At 39.4% G+C, this 21,357-nt stretch overlaps 2 protein-coding genes across 2 annotated transcripts in view; both read right to left on the minus strand.

Moving 5' to 3' along the window:
- Nucleotides 1-8,901, minus strand: part of dok2 (docking protein 2) — a 19,468-nt gene extending 10,567 nt beyond the window's left edge. Inside the window, exons 1-4 of the mRNA XM_059336216.1 lie at nucleotides 8,439-8,901; nucleotides 7,559-7,696; nucleotides 6,708-6,875; nucleotides 4,241-4,346 (exon numbers count right to left, since the gene is read on the minus strand). Of these exons, the coding sequence (XP_059192199.1) occupies nucleotides 4,241-4,346; nucleotides 6,708-6,875; nucleotides 7,559-7,696; nucleotides 8,439-8,498 (472 nt within the window). The 5' untranslated portion in view covers nucleotides 8,499-8,901. The remainder of the gene's footprint in view (nucleotides 1-4,240; nucleotides 4,347-6,707; nucleotides 6,876-7,558; nucleotides 7,697-8,438) is intronic.
- Nucleotides 8,902-9,599: 698 nt separating this feature from the next.
- Nucleotides 9,600-20,926, minus strand: LOC131974881 (bile salt-activated lipase-like). Its single transcript, XM_059337380.1, has 12 exons — nucleotides 20,865-20,926; nucleotides 19,592-19,739; nucleotides 19,123-19,242; nucleotides 17,488-17,685; nucleotides 15,252-15,382; nucleotides 14,483-14,590; nucleotides 14,272-14,395; nucleotides 13,874-14,060; nucleotides 11,904-12,107; nucleotides 11,176-11,373; nucleotides 10,624-10,731; nucleotides 9,600-9,766 (listed from the first exon to the last, which is right to left on the minus strand). The coding sequence occupies exons 1-12, from the start codon at nucleotides 20,913-20,915 to the stop codon at nucleotides 9,679-9,681; spliced, it is 1,665 nt and encodes a 554-aa protein (XP_059193363.1). The 5' UTR covers nucleotides 20,916-20,926; the 3' UTR covers nucleotides 9,600-9,678.
- Nucleotides 20,927-21,357: the final 431 nt, after the last annotated feature.

The following is a 21,357-nucleotide window of genomic DNA, read 5'->3' on the forward strand; positions in this document are numbered from 1 at the left end:
AGTGATCTGAGACATCTCTAATATCTATCTCACGATCCTTTATCCTGTGTCTATCTGCAGTGTAACTTATATTTATCCTGATGGTTTGGAGCCTGGAGGGCCTTCTTTCTCTGGCTCTTTAGTTTTTAGTCGAACCCAAGTGATTCTTCAGAAAACGACCGTTGACAGCTGATGATAAATGTTGGAAAACGATAAAGACATGACTGACTGAACACAGGACGGTGTTTCAGTTCAACAACAGACCTTCAGCAGAATGCAACAATAATAAACTGAGACGTTATCATCAACAACGAGTGACTGATGACGAACTGATCTTCAAGGTTCATGTGTCCTCAATTACCCGATCGTGTCTATTCTCCCGTCTCAAACCAGACTCTTCTCCTCTGTAGTGCCCCGGTGGTGGAACCAACTTCCAAACTCCTTCCGATCTGCTGAGTCCTTCTCAATCTTTAAGAAGAGACTGAAGCTACATTACGTCCTGATGGACTCAAACTGAACCACGGCTCTGACTCTTGCTATGTTTCTTGACTTCATCCTTGTTTGTGTTGTATTAACTCTCATTTGCATGTTGCTCTGGATAAAAGCGTGTTAAGTAAGCAGCATGCACTCAGCTAAGAGTCACCGCTCAGCCAGTTAACTGAGGAATATCCAGCTCTGTCCGATGAGAGTCCAGACGGGTTCTCTCATGTGATCATGTTCTATGATCTATGATCATGTTGCCATGGCTCCAGACTGCGTCTCTCCTCTGAATACGCTTTTTGTGTTGTCTTAAATATCAAATCAAATCAAATCAAATCAAATATCACTCCTGACCTGACATCACGCCAGGAGGGATGGTTTATTCTCCTCCTACAAGTATTCAGGGGTCTCCTGGTTCTAATTGTCTTTGAGTCAAGATCAATCATTTTTCCATAACAGCCAGTTTCACAATAATGCCACCGTGAGCTGGTGGAGTTCATTTATTCTTTGTCAGCATGTTAGCAGCTTCACATAAAGTATAAAGTGTAAGCTTCTCAGCAGAGATGGACTGGATTTATCTCCAGGCTGATAACAATTTATTAATTTATTGATTATCCCTAACCATTTATCCACACTTGGGTCTCAGGGGGCTGGAACCGAACAGCTGACATTGGGAGGCGGGGTACACCCTGAACCTTTAATCCATGACATCTTGGTTTAGACTGAGAGAAATATGTCGTCTGAGTATTTACATACATACTGACGTAAAGAGCAGAGGACCCATCACGCTGCCCTGAGGAACTCCAACATTATTAGTTATATGTCTCCTGATGGTGCAGAGTGCCTGAGTGCGTTCTTTCTCTTGTTCTGTAGTTTTTAGTCGAGCTCCATTGCACACTGCTGTTTGTAAAGTGTAAAGTAAAGTATAAACACTCTATTGTGTCTATTGTATTAAGTACAACTTTCAGGTACTTTCTATTCTATGATTAACTTCAGTTACATACAGTCATGGAAAAAAATATTAGCCATTAACCACCCATCTTTTTCCTCAGTTTTTTGTTCATTTTTATGCCTGGTACAACTAAAGGTACATTTATTTGGAGAAATATAATGATAACAACAAAAATAGCTGATAAGAGTTTAATTTAAGAGCTGATATCTAGACATTTTTATAGTTTTCTTGATAATGATTTTGGTTATTATCAAGAAAATCATGGAAAATGTCTGGATATCAGCTCTTAAAATAAACCTGTACCAGGTATTAAAATGAACAAGAAATTTAAGAAAATAATGGTCTAATATTTTGTGTGACTGTATATAAATCAGATATGATGGTAAATGTAAATTATTTTGTCGCCCAATTGAAAAGTTGCATTGTACGTTTCTGGAAATGTTGACAAGGAGTGCTTTGTTATCGTCATGACGCAGCAATATGTTGTTTTATATTTGCACATGACCAACAAACTCTGGATGATGAAGCAGGAGACCCATTATTGGATGTTTTGTCTGGATTAAACGTTTCTTTTTGAAGCGCAACACTGTTACGATGTTAAACACCAGTCAAACCTGGAGCCAAACAGCTGACATTGAGAGGCGGGGTCACCCTGGACAGGTCTCAGATTATTGCAGGGCTGACACATAGAGACAGACAATCACGCTCTCAATTTAGAGTCACCGCTGACAACATGCAAGCTCCACACAGAAGAGCCGCAGCCTATAGTTGAACCGGCGACTCCTGCTGCTGTGAGGCAAGAGTGATAACCACGACACCACCGTGTAGCCCCTGCTGATAACAATGATGACTGAAAATCTAAATGTGAAAGAAGTTTGTCACTGAAGCGGCAAGGGGATAATAAGGGACAAGGCTGAATGTTAGAACATTATTCTGTAAATAAGTCAGAGAATAAAAGACTCACTACAGGCTGACAACCATGATAAATAATATGAAAAATGTTGAAAACTTATTTCAAAAACTTCGCTCATTTCAGGTTTCATTTCAGGTTTCATTTTATGTCGACACAACTGATCAGCTGTTTGGTCATTAACACTTTATCGTCTCTGCTGTTCAATAAAACATCTACACTCCAACACACCGACAGGTCAATGCACTACAACTGTTTGATTATTGTAGCCAATAAATCTGCACAAATAAGAGAAAAAGAAAGTGTGTGATTCTCAAAGCAAAGAGTAAAATGCAACTTAAACTAAAACCCAACAAACAAACAAACAGTGTCTCTGTGAGATTTGTATGAATCTAAATGAGGTAAATTTGGTGGGAAGTGGACTCCTTTGAAAACGAGCCTCACACACACATACAACCAGACAGTAATGAGTGTGAGTGTGTGTATGTGTGTGTGTGTGTGTGTGTGTGTGTGTGTGTGTGTGTGTGTGTGTGTGTGTGTGTGCGTGTGCGTGCGTGTGTTTGTTGCAGCACTCTGATGCATCATTTCGGCCGCAGGCATCTAAATTTAGCGCGGCTGGGAAAACAGAGCGAGAGAGAAAGAGGAAGTGAGGTTTGGCTCGAGGTGCGAAATGAAGTAGTGACTGAAGGTCGAACTGAACTTTTGTGCAGCGACTCGACGACTTGATGATGAACGTTTTATCTTCATCAGTGAAGAGGTTTAACATTTTACTGAATCTCTAATCAATAAACTGCAGATCTGATGGTTTATAAAAACTAAAGTCCTTCAGACTTCAAGATAAAAAAAACAGTTTGACTTTTCTTCCCAAAGCACCAGGATCAGTTTGTGAAGAATCAGAAGAAAATGAAGACTTTGTTTGACTTGTTTCCCTCACATCAATAGTTAGATGGTGAGATTTCAGCTAGTCATGTAAAAAGTGATGAGACAAAGATTTTAATCCATCTGGGTTTGGACTGATAGAAAAATATCAGTGTGAGAGTCTGAGTATTTACACACACTGATGTAAAGAGCAGAGGACCCACCACGCTGCCCTGAGGAGCTCCAACATTATAAGTTATAAGTTTCCTGATGGTGCTGAGCGTCTGAGTGCGTTTTTTTTCTGGCTCTATAGTTTTTAGTCGAGCTTGACTGCACGCTGCTGTTTGTAAAGTGTAAAATATGTGTACTCTATTTAAGTAAAACTTTCAGGTACTTGTATTTTCTATTTTATTTTTCAGTTATACAGTCAGAAAAAAATATTAGACCCTTGTTTTGTTCAGTTTCTTGTTAATTTAATGCCTGGTACAACTAAAGGTACATTTGTTTGGACAAATATAATGATAACAACAAAAATAGCTGATAAGAGTTTCATTTAAGAGCTGATATGTCGACATTTTCCATGGTTTTCTTGATAATGATTTTGGTCATTATCAAGAAAACCATGGAAAATGTCGACATATCAGCTCTTAAGTTAAACTCTTAAATTATCAGCTCTTAAAATAAACCTGTAACAGGCATTAAAACGAACAAGAAATTGAAGAAAACAATGGTCTAATATTTTTTTCTGTATATAAATCAGATATGGTGGTAAATGTATATTATTTTGCCGTCCACTTGGCAGACAGAAAAGCTGTATTGTACGTTTCTGGAAATGTTGATACAGAAAGTTTTGTTGACGTCATGACGCAGCGATATGATGTTTATAACTGCACATGACCAAAAAACTCTGGATGATGAGGCAGGAGACCCATTATTGCAAGTTATGTCTGGATTAAAGGTTTTTTTTATGTTAAACACCAGTTAGACCTTAAGCAGCATATTTCTGCCGTCAGCTTCCTTCTAGTATGAAATATAGAAGTAGATGTTGTGCAGCGGTGTACCTGTCTCTCTCTCGCTGTACAGTGAGTTTTGCTCCATTCCTTCGTCCTCGTCCACTCTGTTCCCTCTCTGCAGGCTGCCTCGCTTAACCCCTTCACTCCAGCTCATCTGCACACACACACAAACACACACACACACACACACACGTTTATTTTAGTTACAAGAAATATAAAGTTTGGTTCAAACTAGGGCCGGGACTCGATAAAAAAAAAAATCTAATTAATTAGAGGCTTTGTAATTTATTGATCGAAATTAATCGCATTTTAATCGCATATAAATATTTGACCTGAGAACAGTGAGAAGTAATTTTTTTCACATGGATTTTTAGTATACCATTGAATAATGACTGAATACATAGGCTTAAGCAACAAAATTATTGTCCAACAGACCAGTGCAATTTTTGCCATTAGGTGTAGCAATAGCATATTTAGAAATATAGTACATTTCGGGGCGTTCCCGGTGGCACACCTGGTAGAGTGCGTACCATAGGGGCATTGTCCTTGTAAGCGGGCGGCCCGGGTTCGAATCCGACTCGGAGCCCTTTCCTACTCTGTCTCCCCTTCACTCTGTCCTATCAATAAAGCCCAAAAATGGAAAAGAAATATAGTACATTTCAGAAATTCAGGTAGCCTATAGGTAGGTAGACCTTATCGTAGCTCTTATTGACGCTTCCTTCCATTCGTTTTTTGTAACAAAATGTCCCATCATCCACGGGGCCAACCAAAGTGTCTCATCAGCTTCTTCCTTCATGTTCACTGTGGTTTGTTGTTGTCTGAACTCATCAACTCTAGTTGGTGCTCCAGTATAATCGGTCCGCCTGAAACTCATCCAGTGAGAAACGTTCCGCAGTGCAAAAATAAGTGCGATTAAAATGCGTCAATTTTTTTAACGTGTTCATTTTTGTGTAATTAATTAATTTTAATTAACGCGTTAAAGTCTCGGCCCTAGTTCAAGCCAAAAGTGCAGCAAATGTTTGGAAATTTCCATTTCTTCAGCTTCTGCAGGATTACTGCTAGTTCAGCACTAATATATCAGCATGAAGCCAAAATAAAGTGTTTTATGTGTGATTTAATGTGAATAAACAGATCTAAAGTATGCAAAAATAACTCCAACATGATGCTGATGTGGAAACAGTCTGAACTGATTTGTCAGGTCTGAAGAGCAAGAACACTGCTGTTAAAACAATGGTTTTCTCAACAGATTGTTGAACAATTTCAGGAGTTTTTAAGAGGCTGAAACACAAAACATATAACACAAATAGCTAACTGAAAAATTTAGATAACTTAGTGTTAAAATTACAGGATACTTCCGTGTTATTTTTGCCAATTTCATGGATTTTACACATTAATCAGCATGAAGCCAGAATAAAGTGATTTAATGTGAATAAACAAATCTAAAAGATGCTGAAATAACTGAAACATGATGCTGATGTGGAGACAGTCTGAATGGATGCATGTCAGGTCTGAAGAACACAAGAACACTACTGTTAAAATTGTGGTTTTCTCAATGAAGTCTGGCTCAGGGCATCACTACTGATGTTTATAATCTTCACTTTATTTGACTTTTATTCTCTTTTTTATTGTGTCTCTGTACTTCCTGTCAAACGGAGACAGAAAGAAGAAGCTGTGACTGTCAGCTGTCTGTCATCGTCTTATTAATAACCACACAAACACTATTTGTATATAAACTCTCAGACTGAGTTTATCACATTTAATTTACTGTTAAATTTGTAAAAAAAAAAAAAAAAAAAAAAAAAAGGATTTGCACTGTATACAAAGGCGGAGGGCTGGAAATATACTCACTATTACCAGAACCAGAACAAGGAGGAGCAGAGTGAATTTAAATAGACTAAACTTTGGGATGTAAAAGCTCCCTGTGTGTCTCAGAGTCTATGGACAGAAAATATTTTTAAACTTTAGTTTAACTTCTGTTTTATGATTAAAATGTGGAGCTTCACGTAACATTTTTAGTGTCTCACCGCTGCTCATCCAGCTCCACTGGCTACCTGTTTCAGCATCAAATCCAGATCTCTAATGCTGGCCTACAAAGCTGTCTCCGGTACTGCACCTACCTACCTGACACCCTGATTCAGGCATACACTACTTCACCACCGATGAGCTCTTCCAATGAACAGCGCCTGGCTCTGCCACCCGTTGGTCCAAGGCAATCCAAACTCTTTGTGTTGGTTGTTTCCCGTTGGTGGAACCACTACCAGTTCCTACCAGAGCAGGAGTGTCCCTCTTTACCTTTGAAAACCTCCTGAAGACCCAGCTCTTCAGAGAGGACCTTCTCTCCTAGCACCACACCACAACTCTACTCCTTAAAGAATCCTCACTAGACCTTATTGCTGCACTAACGCCTCTTACAGCACTAGACCTTCATTGGTTCACTTTTTCTGTAAGTCGCTTAAAAAAGCTAAATGATTAAATGTAAATTAGTGTGTGTGCGTGTGTGAGTGTGTGTACTTACAGGGAAGGCAATCTCACACAGTTTGTGTGTCCAGTCGTCCAGCTGCATTCTGTCTGCAGCGAACACGTAGATCTTCTCTGTGGTCTCGATCAGGAACGGTCCCGTCTCTCGGGGACACCCGTCCATGTCCACCTCCGAGACCCGGATACAGTCCGCCAGCCGGATCACCTGGACACATACAAACACACACACACACACACACACACACACACACACACACACACACACACACACACACACAGACACACACACACACACACATAGAAACACACACATAGACACACACACACACACACACGTACACACACACACATACGCTTATCAACGAGGTAACAGGATGCATTATCTCTATGGCAACAACTGATGAACAACTGATTCATCTCCATCTTCATGCCTCACGTTTGTAGAATAACACACTTCTCACAGAGGACCCCTCAGACCTTCAGTAGAGGTCGGTGGGGTCCAGTAGAGTTAAATTGAGTTCTGTGGCGTTCAGGAGGGTCCCGTAGAGTCCATTATATTACAGTAGAGTTCACTAGAGTCCAGTAGAGTTCAGTAGGGTCTAGTAGAGTTCAGTAGAGTCCAGTAGAGTTCACTAGAGGTCAGTAGAATTCAGTAGAGTTCAGCAGCGGTCAGTAGAGGTCAGTAGAGTTCAGTAGAGTCCAGTAGAGTTCAGTAGAGTACAGTAGAGTTCAGTACAGTTCAGTACAGTTCAGTAGAGTCCAGTAGAGTTCAGTAGAGGTCAGTACAGTTCAGTAGGGTCCAGTAGAGTTCAGTAGAGGTCGGTAGACGTCAGTAGAGTTCAGTAGAGTTAATCAGAGTTCAGTAGAGTCCAGTAGAGTCGACAGTACCTTCTTGTGTTCCTGCTGTTTGCGAAGAGTTTTGTCATTCTTCTCGGAATTTCCTCCGTCTTTACACTCGAAGAACTCAAGTCTGGAAATCGAACAGGAACTTTCTCTGTACAGGACGCACCACACACGCTTCCACTTCTGCACACACACAGACACACACACACACACACACAGGTTATGTTAGCATTAGCTCTGTATTAGCATGCAGCCATCATTTTCTTTCTGGATCCAATTGCCCGAACCCTCCAACAACATCTGTTGGCTCTCCTAGCTCTGTTATCTTAGCTTTTTGTTAGCTCTGTTAGCTCTAATGTTAGCTCCGTGTTAGCTCTGTGTTAGCTCGGTGTTAGCTCTGTGTTAGCTTGGTGTTAGCTCGGTGTAAGCTCTGTTAGCTCTGTGTTAGATCTGTTTTAGCACTCTATTAGCTCTGTTAGCCCAATGTTAGCTCGGTGTTAGCTCTGTGTTGTCTCTCTGTTAGCGCTCTGTTAGCGCTCTGTTAGCACTCTGTTAGCGCTCTGTTAGCTCTCTGTTAGCAGTGTTAGCTCTGTTAGCTCTGTTAGTGCTCTGTGGGTGTGAGCTTTGTGTTAGCTCGGTATTAGCTCAGTGTTAGCGCTCTGTTAGCGCTCTGTTAGCGCTCTGTTAGCTCTCTGTTAGCAGTGTTAGCTCTGTTAGCTCTTTTAGTGCTCTGTTAGCCCTGTGTTAGCTATGTTAGCTATGTTAGCTCTGTGCTCTGTTAGCTCTGTTAGCTGTGTTAGTGCTCTGTTAGCTGTGTTAGCTCTGTTAGCTGTGTTAGCTGTGTTAGCTCTGTGTTAGCTCTGTTAGCTCTCTGTTAGCTCTCTGTTAGCGCTCATTTAGCTCTCTGTTAGCTCAGTTGTTGTACCTTTCCAAACCTCTGCTGCTGCAGGAACAGCGCCCCCTGTTTCCTGATGTCCTCCTCCATGGCTCCTCCTCCTCCTCACCACTCCTCTCTCTGCTTCTCTTGGTGCTCCACTGTCCTCTCCTCCTCCTCCGGTGTCTCCTCTTTAACTTTCAGCTTCCTCTTCTGTTTAGAGTCTCTCTCCTCCTCTTTTTCTTCTTCTCCTTTGCTCCTCCTCTCCTCCTTTCTGTTGTCTCTGTGTTCCTTTTGACTCTTTTGGTCACTCTTCAACTCCTTCTGTATGTCTCGTCTCTTGTCTCTTGTTGTGTCTCTTGTTGTGTCTCTTGTCTTGTCTCGTCTCTTGTCTCTTGTTGTGTCTCTTGTCTTGTCTCGTCTCTTGTCTCAGCGTTCTGTGTCCTGTCTGTCTCTCTGTGGTGTGAGTGTGAAGTCGTCTCAGCTTCCTGCTTCAGTCTGTTGCGACACATGAAGCAGAACTAACCATCTGATCGTTCACGCCTCCTTCCTTCCTCTGGTCTCACTGTAAAACTTTTATCTGAATGAATCTTTCTGTGGTTCATTGTCCTTCTGTTTTTATTTGTTCTAGTTTGTTTCTGCTCTCCACCTGTTACTCCGTATTCTGATAAACGTCCTCATAGAGACGTGATCTAGAGTCTTGCGCCCCCTGGTGGCCACATAGAGCTCCTGTTCTCCTTCTGATCCACTGACCAATAGAGACGAGTCTTGCATCTGCAGGCCCTTCCCACCAGGTTCAGGTCAACAGGTAAACTCTCTGCTCTGCATCAGTCACCTGCAGACACAGACAAAATCAGCAGAGTCCAGTAGAAGTCAGTAGAGTTCAGTAGAGTCCAGAAGAGGTCAGTAGAGTAGAGTTCAGTAGAGTCCTGTCGAGTTCATTAGAGTCCAGAAGAGGTCGATAGGGTCCAGTAGAGTCCCGTAGAGTCCAGTACGTTCACTGGGTCAAATACCCAGAATAAACTGCACCGACGTGACGGTGTACTTTTTAGAAAACAAACCTTTTATAAATGTGTAAAATAATTACTGTATTAAACTACAAGATGATAAAGAACTGCCTGATATGTAAGATCAGTTACAGACAAAATAATATGCAGAAACAACAAGAGATGAATAAAAGAGCCAGAGTGCCAGAGTGCAGAGTTTAACCTCATTTATTAATTATTTTAATTGTCACTGTTTTAAATTCTCACTGATTATAATAATAGCAGACTGAGATTCATTCAGACTTTCAGTCTGCTTCTTGTCCTGTCCTGACTGACGGCAGCAGGCTGTAGGTGTCCGTCCAGTAGTTGACGTAGTACGATCTTAGGTCGTAGCTGGAACATTTGTAGAAAACAGCAGATTACAACAGAAACCAGGAGCAGCAGAACAAAACAGATCCAGAGGAGAACAACATTCAACAGGAAGCTCATTTTTGTATTTTTAAATATTTTTGAAAATATTTCTCATGTGACAAAAACATTCAGAATGAATCTTTGGATCCACTTCAGTAAAGAAGCTAAAGATCAGCTTATATATAGAGTTCAGTGTGATCTCCATGGTGATGAAACTTTACATTGTTTTTGTTTGATGAGTTCTGTGTGTGGTGACATCTAAAGACTGAACACAGTGGGCCCAGGGCAGAGCCGTGTGGGACTCCAAACAAGTTCAATCACAGACTGAAAACATGACGTTTTCTAGATCATGATGTTAAATTTCTGTTATTGATTCATGTTCATTTTTATTGCATGCATCTCTGGCAGCAGACAGTAACAACAACAATATTTTGTATACTGTATAGTATTGAGTAGTACTGTGTAGTACTGTGTAGTACTGTGCAGGATTGAGTAGTACTTTGGAGTACTGTCAAGTATTAAGTAGTACTGTGCAGTATCGAGTAGTACTGTGTAGTACTGTGTAGTATTGAGTAGTACTGTGTAGTACTGTGCAGTACTGTGTAGCACTGTGCAGTACTGTTTAGTATTGAGTAGTACTGTGTAGTACTGTGCAGTATTGAGTAGTACCGTGTAGTACTGTGTAGCACTGTGCAGTACTGTGTATTATTGAGTAGTACTGTGTAGTACTGTGAAGTACTGTGTAGTATTGAGTAGTACTGTATCGTACTGTGTAGTATTGAGTAGTACTGTATCGTACTGTGTAGTATTGAGTAGTACTGTGTAGTACAGTGTAGTACCTGACGGAGGACTTGGAGATCTTGTTGTTGATGGTCAGGTAGGGGTGGTGGTGTTTGGTGAAGGCAGGCCAAACAACCGGGACTCTACTTTCACCTTCACTGGGATTACTGGACAGGAGGAGAGTTTACACCAGTATGAGAAACAATAAAACAGTTTACTTCATTTCAGATCTGTTTTCACCAGTTTACAGACCAATCCAGGCCCATGTTCAGACCAGTTCAGATCAATGCTAACAATTCAGACTACTTTAAACTGGTTCAGCTAACTTACAGAGGACAAAGACATTTCTCACAACCCGACTGACCAGACTACTTTTGATGAGAGACCAGTGAAGACCAGTAGACCAGTAAAAGACTGGTAGTGACAAGTTAAGACCAGTAGAGACCGGTTAAGACCGGTAGAGAATGTTATACACCAGTAGAGACTGGTAGAGACTGGTAGAGACCGGTAAAGACCAGTAGAGACCAGTATTTACTGGTCTGGTCCCCAGTCCAGGACAGACCCAGTTGGAGTGTTGGCCTGTGTGTTTGCAGTGCATGCTGGGAGTTTACCCGGTCCTGGCGAAGTTGGTCCAGTATGCGATCATGTACCCGGACAGGTCACGGTGTCGGGGGAAGTAGACCAGCGGCGTGGCGAAGGGTTTACCAAACAGGTACTGCAGGTCCTCGGCGTGCTCCGCCTCCACCCAGCGAGGGAATCCTGGGATACGAGTCTTCATGTTGAACAGGTAGGAGTAAGTACGGGCACCACTGAGGGACAAACAACAAACACAAGCTTATGCTGCGACTATAAGGTACATAAAACACAGAACCAGGGCAGGGGGGTATAATTAAATAACCCTAAAGATTTAAGCCCTAAATTTGTGAGAAGTTAAATATTTTCTGAGAATAAAGTGGTACATTAACGTGAAAAAACTCAACTATTCTCTTAGATTAAAGTGATTTTTTTGAGAAAAATAAACTCACATTTTTTTGGGGAGATTATAAAGTCTCAAATATATGGAAAAAAACTTCCATAATATATTATAGGATATTGTTTGAGATTGAAATGGTACATTTACAAGAAAAACACAAAATCATTCATCATACATTTTGGGGGAAAAACGCTGAAATATTCTCTAAGATTATAAAGTCACAGATCTATAATATTCTTGTTTTGTTTTGTTTTTTACAAAAAAAACAAACAACTAGAATAAATTCTGAGATGATGAAGTCAAAAATGTAACAGAAAATAATCCAAAATTCTCTGAGATAAAAGTGGTAAATGTGTAAGAGTTTACGTGGAGTTGTCGGCGTGCAGCTGGAGGGCGATCTGTGTGGGAACCAGGAACAGGAAATCCGTCTCGATGTCGGCGATGGTCTTCTTCAGCACCGCCGGCTCCGGGTGAGAGCCCCAGTTCGATGAGTATGCACTGTAGGCCGAGGACACGGCGGCGGTGCCCTTCTCTTTAGTGATCCCGACCAGTAGACTCCTCACGTCCGCTCTGAGGACAAACCACAACATTTATCTCATTATCTCAAAATATCACCACTTCATTATGACAACTTCAGAGAACAAATTCACAGTGAAAAGCAGTGGGTCCAGACTTTAACCATGTGGGACTCCGAATAAAAAAAATCCAATAAAATATGACATTCTCTACTTTTTTCTTGCTAAAAGCTACATGTTAAATGTTTATTAAACTTCCAGACATTTCCTCTTCCACAAAAGCAGCTATTTACTCCAAGTCCATCTGGATCCTTCTGTAGAAAAGTTGCAATTTCTTGCATATTATTTTTAAAGTCTTTATACTTATGATATTGTGATGCTGATGTGCCAAAAGATTTAGTATCTTCTTGTTTGTGAAACTATCCTCCTCTAATTTATTCAATATTTACCACTTTAATCTTGTAATTAATTAAATAATTATTTTATTTTTTTTGCTTGCATGTTCAAAATAAAGACAATCAATCAATCAATCAATCAATCAATCAATCAATCAATCAATCAATCAATCAATCAATCAAAAATATTTATGACTTTATTCTCATAATTAATTAAATATTTTTTACTTTATTCTCGTCATTAAGCCATGAAACTTTATGTTCTGGTTGCAGTAATATATTTAGAGTGAAAAACAGTGGGTCCAGACTTTAACCATGTGGGACTCCGAATAAAAAAAATCCAATAAAATATGACATTCTCTACTTTTTTCTTGCTAAAAGCTACATGTTAAATGTTTATTAAACTTCCAGACATTTCCTCTTCCACAAAAGCAGCTATTTACTCCAAGTCCATCTGGATCCTTCTGTAGAAAAGTTGCAATTTCTTGCATATTATTTTTAAAGTCTTTATACTTATGATATTGTGATGCTGATGTGCCAAAAGATTTAGTATCTTCTTGTTTGTGAAACTATCCTCCTCTAATTTATTCAATATTTACCACTTTAATCTTGTAATTAATTAAATGATTATTTTATTTTTTTTGCTTGCATGTTCAAAATAAAGACAATCAATCAATCAATCAATCAATCAATCAATCAATCAATCAATCAATCAATCAATCAATCAATCAATCAATCAATCAATCAATCAATCAAAAATATTTATGACTTTATTCTCATAATTAATTAAATATTTTTTACTTTATTCTCGTCATTAAGCCATGAAACTTTATGTTCTGGTTGCAGTAATATATTTAGAGTGAAAAACAGTGGGCCCAGTGTTTAATCATGTGGGACTCAAAAAAAAAATCCAATAAAATATGACACTCTCTACTTTAAAAAAAATATATATAATTCATGGTGTTAAATGCGTACTGTAAATATTTATGTAGTCAATTTATTAGACTCAGGATCCATTTGACATACAAGACACACCAAAACTGAAAAAAGGAGAAGAAATAAAACAGCAATACAGGACAGAAATAATAATAAATATATACAAATATACTAAAACTGGGATTTGACAGCAGCATGATCATGTTATTCTGACATTCGTTCAGTCGGCACATTAATCTGTACATGAAGTCTCTTAGTAGTGCATTAAGTGTTGAGTCCTGCCTAACAAAACACCAAGGTTGTATTTTTGATAAATGAAAACTGAACTCAAAGTGTACATTTTAATGCCAACGTCTCTATTTAGGAATCCATATGTGTGAGCTCTCCATCTGATCCTGTAGACTCCTGGTTTTACATGGTTTTTAATTTTCTTTTTCAAAATAAAAGTCATTGGAGCAGGCTTGTAGTTCTGTGGTGTTTGGGTACTCACGCTGTGGTGTTGCCATTTTTCTGGTTAATAGATGGAACGTCGACTCCGGCAAAGATGTGTCCGTCCATGCTGTTAACCCCTGCCATGTAATCAAACTGAGCCGCATTGTGAAACAGCCGGCTGGGATGATCGGGGATAAAGTCGCCGTCGACCACCGGTGCAAGCTCAAGGAGATCCATGACCACACCTGCAGGAGCACAGAGACCCTGAGACAGTGGTTTGCACTCATATGTATTAATTTAATCAGAACTAACGTCTATATAGAGTGCTGTGTCATCTGCATATTGGTGAAACTTTATATTGTGTCTAAGTTTAACCACCACAAATACGTGGCAACATATAAAGTCTGAAACGCGGGCCCATGATAGAGCCCTGTGGGACTCCAAACATGTCGTGACCTTTTCCCAGAATGAGCAACACGTCGATTTTTCCCGCCATGGTAAGTCCGACCGGGTCGCTCATCTTCAGACACGTTATCATCTCATCTACATTGCTTCTCCAGCAGCCGACTTTACGAGCGATCTGCAGAAATTAAAAAACATTTTAATAATAAAATACATTTATTTGATTCACATTTAAATCATAGATAGAAGCTGAATGTTTCTGGACCTTTTTGGTGAGAGCCATCGGGTTGGTCTGCAAAGCCCACGGGCTGAGAGCTACGCCACACTGAGAGATCGCTCTACGGAACAAGCCTTTACTGTAGGGAGACAGCATCTGAGGGGACAGACAGGCAGACAGACAGGTGGACGGACAGGTGGACGGACAGCCAGACCAACAGACAAACAGACAGACAGACAGGTGGACGGACGGAGGGACAGACAGCCAGACAGTCAGACAGACAAACAGATCTTAATTCCCAAAACTTTAACTCATACATTTTTTATAATTCTTGTTTTAGACAGTAAGTGAAAGTAATTACAATGTGCAACAACAATGGAAGTTCACTGACTTAGAAATAGATTTAATGTTGAAATGGACTCAAAATTTTGACTTTCAATGAGTATTAATAACATTTAATCTCTTTTATTATTTTCCTGCTGGACACTGAACTCCAAATGTGCTGCACAGTTTTTAATTTAACTGACCGTTTTGTTCAGTAAATCTCAAAGCAGTGACACAGTCAGTATAATTTGAATAGTTTTGGTGAAATGATCAACATTTTCTTTTAGTATCTCAGATTTAGTCCCAGTTAATCCTATAGGTGAACTGTTTAACAACCAACCACAAGTTTATTACTGCAGATTTAGTTTCTTGGTGTGAATGTTGTAAATGACAGCGAGCTGAGATGAGTTCATATTAACAGAACCTGCCTAACTTTAAACTCAACAGGATCTGATCTGAACTTCCTGTCAGCTGCAGGTGTTTGACCTCTGACCTGGAAACTGACGCTGGCAGCTCCGGCTGATTGGCCAAAGATAGTGATGTTGTCGGGGTTTCCTCCGAACGCTTCGATGTTCCTGCGGACCCAGGAGATGGCGGCGTGCTGATCCCACAGACCGTAGTTACCTGACAGGTCAAACAAGCAGCTGATTACTGGCCAGAATTCAGGTAAAGGGACACCAGCCTTCTGTTCTACAACCAGAACCGATCAGAACCGATCAGAACCGATCAGAACTGACAGAACTCCGACAGCTGACAGCTTCTCATCCACTAAACTATTGACAGCAACTTAATGTCCAAAGTCCTGAACTATCCCTTTTTTATAATTTTTTGTTTAAAGTGTATCTGAGTGTCTTGAAAATCCCAAATCCAAAATGTTTTATTATTATTTTTGTCATTATTATGGAATACGATAAAATACAATATCTTTATTGTCATTGTGTAATGTTCAATGAAAAGAGAAGAGCTCCATCTTAAGGGTTCGTCCAGATATCCACAGTCCAATCACACCAGCTTCTCCATATTAATTCAGCAAACCTTCTTCAGTTCTCAGAAAGTTTCAAGGTTCTGTGAAAAATCTAAAAGTGTAACAGAGATAAAAAGTCTTTGAGACCATCTCAGAGCTGGAGTAATAGTGAGTGACAGCAGCTGAACCAACAAACAGTTTATCTGCTGGAACAGATAATAACCAGCAGCACTGGTGCACGCTGGGAAACCAGCAGCTGGCCTCGGACAGACCAATCTCAACATAACACTGTCATGTTTTAACCATCATTTACATCATTAATAACTGTTTAACCCTTGTGTAGTCCTCCCGTCAACTTTGTACTGGCGATGTACTGGTAATGAAAAAAATATGAAAATTATATATCAATGTGTTGGTTACTAGTTGCCTTAAAAGGTTCTACATGTCCTTAACCAGTCTGATGTCATGGGGTCCTTTTTAACCCCTGATGACCATGGGTGTGATTCCTTTTTTATTTTTGCTGCCATCCAAAAATGAACAATGCTTTCAAAACACAAGTTTGACCAAAAGTTGACATAACCTACTCTGTGCATTCCCATCAAGAAATTATTATTTTTCTATTACTATTGAAAAAAAATTTCAGGTTTTATTACTTTTTTCTCTTGAAATGAGGCCCTTATTTTGTATATTTGACCAATAATAATGAAAAAATATGAAATTTGTATATCAATGTGTTGGTCATGAGTCGCCTTAAAAGGTGAAAAAAAAGTTGTTAATATTTTTTTCTACATGTCCTAAAATCAGTCTGATGTTATGGGGTCCTTTTTGACCCCTGAGGACCATGGGTGCTATAAAAATGAATAAAAGACGTTAAATATATGAAGAAAGTTTAAATTTATTTAATCTATAAAAGTGCAGAAGGACACACGTGCTGAAAATGTTTAAGTAATTCTATGAAATTTAACTTAGATTAATGGTATAATGAAAATGATTTGGGGTCAAAAAGGAGCCCAGGACCACAAGAGGGTTAATTAAACCTCTTTGTGCCGGAAACGAACAGTTCCTTTGATGGAAGTGTGAAGATATTTTTAAACTCAAATCAAACTGTTGAAAGGTGAGTTTTTCTTTTTATATCTATATTGTATTATATATTCTATGTATGTGACTATTGATCATATATACAGTGATGGAATGTAACTAAGTACATTTACTCAAGTACTGTACTTAAGTACAATTTTGAGGTATTTGTACTTTTCATGAGTATTTCCATTTTATGTAATTTCATACTTCTACTCCACTACATTTAGAGGCAAATATTGTACTTTTTATTCCACTATATTTAGCTGACAGCTTTAGTTACTTATAGGATCAAGATTTTACATGAAAAACATGATAAATTTAAAGTGATTAGACATTTGTTTTTAAATGATACCTCATAACAGTATATTAAGTCGTTAAAATGGGCCCTATCTTTACAAAATTAAAACACTGCTTACATAAAAGCATCAATTCAAATAGTGTAATAATACATTTAGAAAATATAAAACAATTTGAGTGGGTTCATTCTGCATAACGAGTACTTTTACTTTCTATACTTTAAGTACATTTTGATGCTGAAGTTTTGAATGCAGGACTTTTACCATTTCACTCTTTACTATTTCACAGTGTGGTATTAGTACTTAAGTAAAGGATCTGGATACTTCTTCCACCACTTCATATATATATATATTTATATAATATATTGCTTGTGGTGTGGAGAAGTGACCTGGCAGCCGGGTGTCTCCGGTGCTGAGGAATCCCATCGTTCCCACTCTGTAGTTGACAGTGACGATGATGACATCGCCGCGCTCCGCCATCTCCTTCCCGTCGTACAGCGAGTCCCCGAGGATCGCCACGTCGTTGGATGCCCCTAACAGGAAGGCGCCCCCGAACAGGTACACCATCACCGGGAGGTTCGTTGACACTGACCAGGACAAATGATCATTATTATTGTTTATAATAAATATTCAAGAAATATTCACTCATTTATGTCGAATTCATTTGTTTTTTGCTACTTTTAGATATTCTTATTTATAGTATCCATCTTAACTATGATCATAGAATATTGTTGTGATCCAAGATGTGCTTTGTTCTGCGATCTTTGTTAGCTGCTGTTTTTTCGTTTGTTTTGTTTCTGTTTGCTTGGGGGGGAGGGGTTGTTTGTTTTTTTTCCTTCTCTCTCCCACTCCTTTTTTTATTTGTCTCTTGAAAATTAATAAACATATTTCTAAAAAAATATTCACTCACTTATTGCATTTGCTGTTTATTTATTTGTTAGTGTATCTATTGTTTTATTAACTCATTTATTTGTTGTTATTTATTTTTATTTTATTTTTATGTATACCCCTCCACACACACACACACACACACACACACACACACACACACACACACACACACACACCGATATTTATATCATGATAATTATTCATGATTTTCACATTCATGAATATCATGAATAAAAAGGGGAAATAAAATAGGAAAGCCAATAAATTATGAATAAATAAACAAGGTGATGAAGACATGAGACATAAATGGAGAAATTAACACCTAAATATCTCTGCCGCATTTTAGCAATTTATTCAGGTTGACATTTTTAATATTACTTGTGTTACATGTGTGCATATTATTTTATCAAGTCATTTTTGCTTTTTTACTATTATTTTGTTTAATTTTGGCAGCTTCGGTCCTCCATAATTTATTGCTATACGGGAGAAATGCCTGAAAAAATTTAACACATATAACATACAGTTTAAACTCTTATTTAACTGCATTAAAAACAACTTTTAAGCTACATGTTTTTGTTTCCTCAGAATGTGTGTGTGTGTGTGTATGTGTGTGTGTTACTTTGTGTGTGTGTGTGTGTGTGTGTTACTGTGTGTTACTGTGTGTGTGTGTGTGTGTGTGTGTGTGTGTGTATGTTTGTGTTACTGTGTGTGTGTGTGTGTGTGTGTGTGTGTATGTTTGTGTTACTGTGTGTGTGTGTTACTCTGTGTGTGTGTGTGTGTGTGTGTGTGTGTGTGTGTATGTTTGTGTTACTGTGTGTGTGTGTGTGTGTGTGTGTTACTCTGTGTCTGTGTCTGTGTGTGTGTGTATGTTTGTGTGTGTGTGTGTGTGTGTGTGTGTGTGTATGTTTGTGTTACTGTGTGTGTGTGTGTGTGTGTGTGTGTGTGGGTGTGTGTGTGTGTGTATGTTTGTGTTACTGTGTGTGTGTGTTACTCTGTGTGTGTGTGTGTGTGTGTGTGTGTGTGTGTGTGTATGTTTGTGTTACTGTGTGTGTGTGTGTGTGTGTGTTACTCTGTGTCTGTGTGTGTGTGTGTATGTTTGTGTGTGTGTGTGTGTGTGTGTGTGTGTTACGTACATTTGCGTCCCTGTGGAACGAAGATGTTCAGGTAGAGACAGTCCTCGCTGCCCTGGGTTTTTGTCTGCAGCAGCGTCACCTGCAGGCAGCGCTCTCGGTACGTCGTCGCCTTCAGGATCCCTGAAAACAAAAACAACATTTAAATGTTTTTATTCTCGTCAGTATTCAGCTCATTAACAACATTCTGGTGTGTATCTTTAGAGGGATAGTTTAAGGTGTTTTGAACTTTAGAAATGTTGGTTTATTAGTTTAAACTTTGCACAGAGCCAGGCTAACAGTTTCGTTCTGTTCCCCTGTCTTTATGCTAAGCTAAGCTAACCATTTCAAATCAATCATTTCTGGACAGAATCTGAAAGTGAGTCAGGTGCTCTGATTGGATTTTTGTTAAACAGCTATGTCATCTGTAACCACGCCCACCCGATGATGTCACAGCGTGCTGGGGTACACTGTGACATCACTACAGACCTACCGCTCCATCCAGGGTGAGGTTTTGGTTTCTCCCACTTTCCTGGGACGTCGGCGAAGGGGATCCCTTTGAAGACGTCCACGGTCCTGAACAGCCCCATCCTGTGGCTCCGCCCCTCCACCTGCCCCCCCTCCGTCTGCACCACGCCCAGCTGCACACACACACAGACACACACACATACACACAGACACACACACACACACACACACACACACACACAGTAACACAAACACACACACACACACATAACTGTTTAAAAGAATGACAGAGCCTCTATTTCAATAGATTTCAAGATTAAAGTCACAAAAAAATTCAGTTTTCTTCTCAAAAATGTCTGACTTTAATGTTCTTTAATGTTAATTAAATAATGACTTTAATGTTAATTCTGGTCCCTTTTAATGTTAATTCTGGTCCCTTTCTTGGAATTTTGTCCCACTTCCTTGACCTTGAAATATTATTGTTTTACTTACAATGACTTAAATACACCTCGTGTATCTCTTCTTCACTGTTGAACATGCACACTCACACACACACACACACACACACACACACACACACACAGTCCTAGCTCTGCAAGAATCCTTGGCTATTTTACATTTTATTCTTTTATTTCCTTTTTAACTCTCTGTTTTTAGATTGAGTTTTTATTACTATTCTAGTGTTTTATTGTTTTTTAGTATTTTATTGATTTCATTGTGTCATTGATTTTATTGTATTTTAATAACTGTGCAGTACTTTGGTCAACTGAGGGTTTTTTTAAATGTCCATAAATAAACTTTGACTTGACTTGACACACACACACACACACACACACACACACACACACACACACACACACACTCCTGCTGACACAAACATTAATCCGCCGCTGAAAATAGTCCCCAATAGTCTGTTTGTTAAAAACTGCAGTGAGTTTACTGATGAAACTACAGTTTGTATTTGTGTTTTTACAGATTCTGGTCTTCACCAGGAACCAGAGAGACGACAGGACAGCAATACACACAGCTACATAACTGGTGTTTGCCTTAAAAATCTTCAGCAGCTATATGAAGAAAGGCTCATCTCTAAGACTCAGACCTTTGTTTCTGACTCTATTAACCCTTTGCATGCTGAGTTCCAGCTGCTTCCTTCAGGGTGAAGGTTTAGTTTCTCTAAATGCAGCACCAACAGGTCCAGGTTCTCTTCTGTCCCATCTGCTAACGGCACTCTAAACATTAAAGTTACATTAGTTTCACCTTACCTATTATACTGTAATTAAAATATAAACCAGACTCACCTTTGCAGCTGAAGCGCAGTTCAGACAGAACAGAAGCACTAAAAACAGCATCTTCACCTGTCTGTCTGTCTGCCTACCTGTCTAGCTGTCTCTCTCTCTGTCTCTCTGTCCTGCTGCTCATATTTATACAGCTCTGAAGCTCTTATCGGCAGCTCAGCTTCAAAGGAACAGGCCGACATGTTAATGAACTCCGTTTGTTCTGTTTCTGATCAACTTCAGAGACTCTGTGAGCAGAAATATGATTCTGTTTCATATGTTTAATGTGTTAAATATGTTTAATGTGTAGAAACTGAAGACAAACATCAGTGTTGTTTTGTTTTGTTTCTGTGCAGCGAACTAAACAAACTGCAGAGTTTTTATCATCACACTGAGAACACACACAGCTGCTGGTCACACACACCTACACACGCACACACACACACACACACACCCACCCACCCACACACACACACGCACACACACACACACACACACCCACCCACCCACACACACA

Source organism: Centropristis striata, chromosome 7 (assembly GCF_030273125.1).
Source record: "Centropristis striata isolate RG_2023a ecotype Rhode Island chromosome 7, C.striata_1.0, whole genome shotgun sequence".
NCBI classification, from domain to species: domain Eukaryota; kingdom Metazoa; phylum Chordata; class Actinopteri; order Perciformes; family Serranidae; genus Centropristis; species Centropristis striata.

Excerpts from the sequence above, each read along its gene's own strand:
- LOC131974881 (XM_059337380.1), bottom strand. The coding sequence starts at position 20,915 with ATGCTGTTTTTAGTGCTTCTGTTCTGTCTGAACTGCGCTTCAGCTGCA. Across the intron at positions 19,243-19,591 it reads ACCTCACCCTGGATGGAGCG|GGATCCTGAAGGCGACGACG; the intron begins GTAGGTCTGTAG and ends TTTTGTTTTCAG. Across the intron at positions 10,732-11,175 it reads ACCAACTTCGCCAGGACCGG|TAATCCCAGTGAAGGTGAAA; the intron begins GTAAACTCCCAG and ends CCTCCTGTCCAG.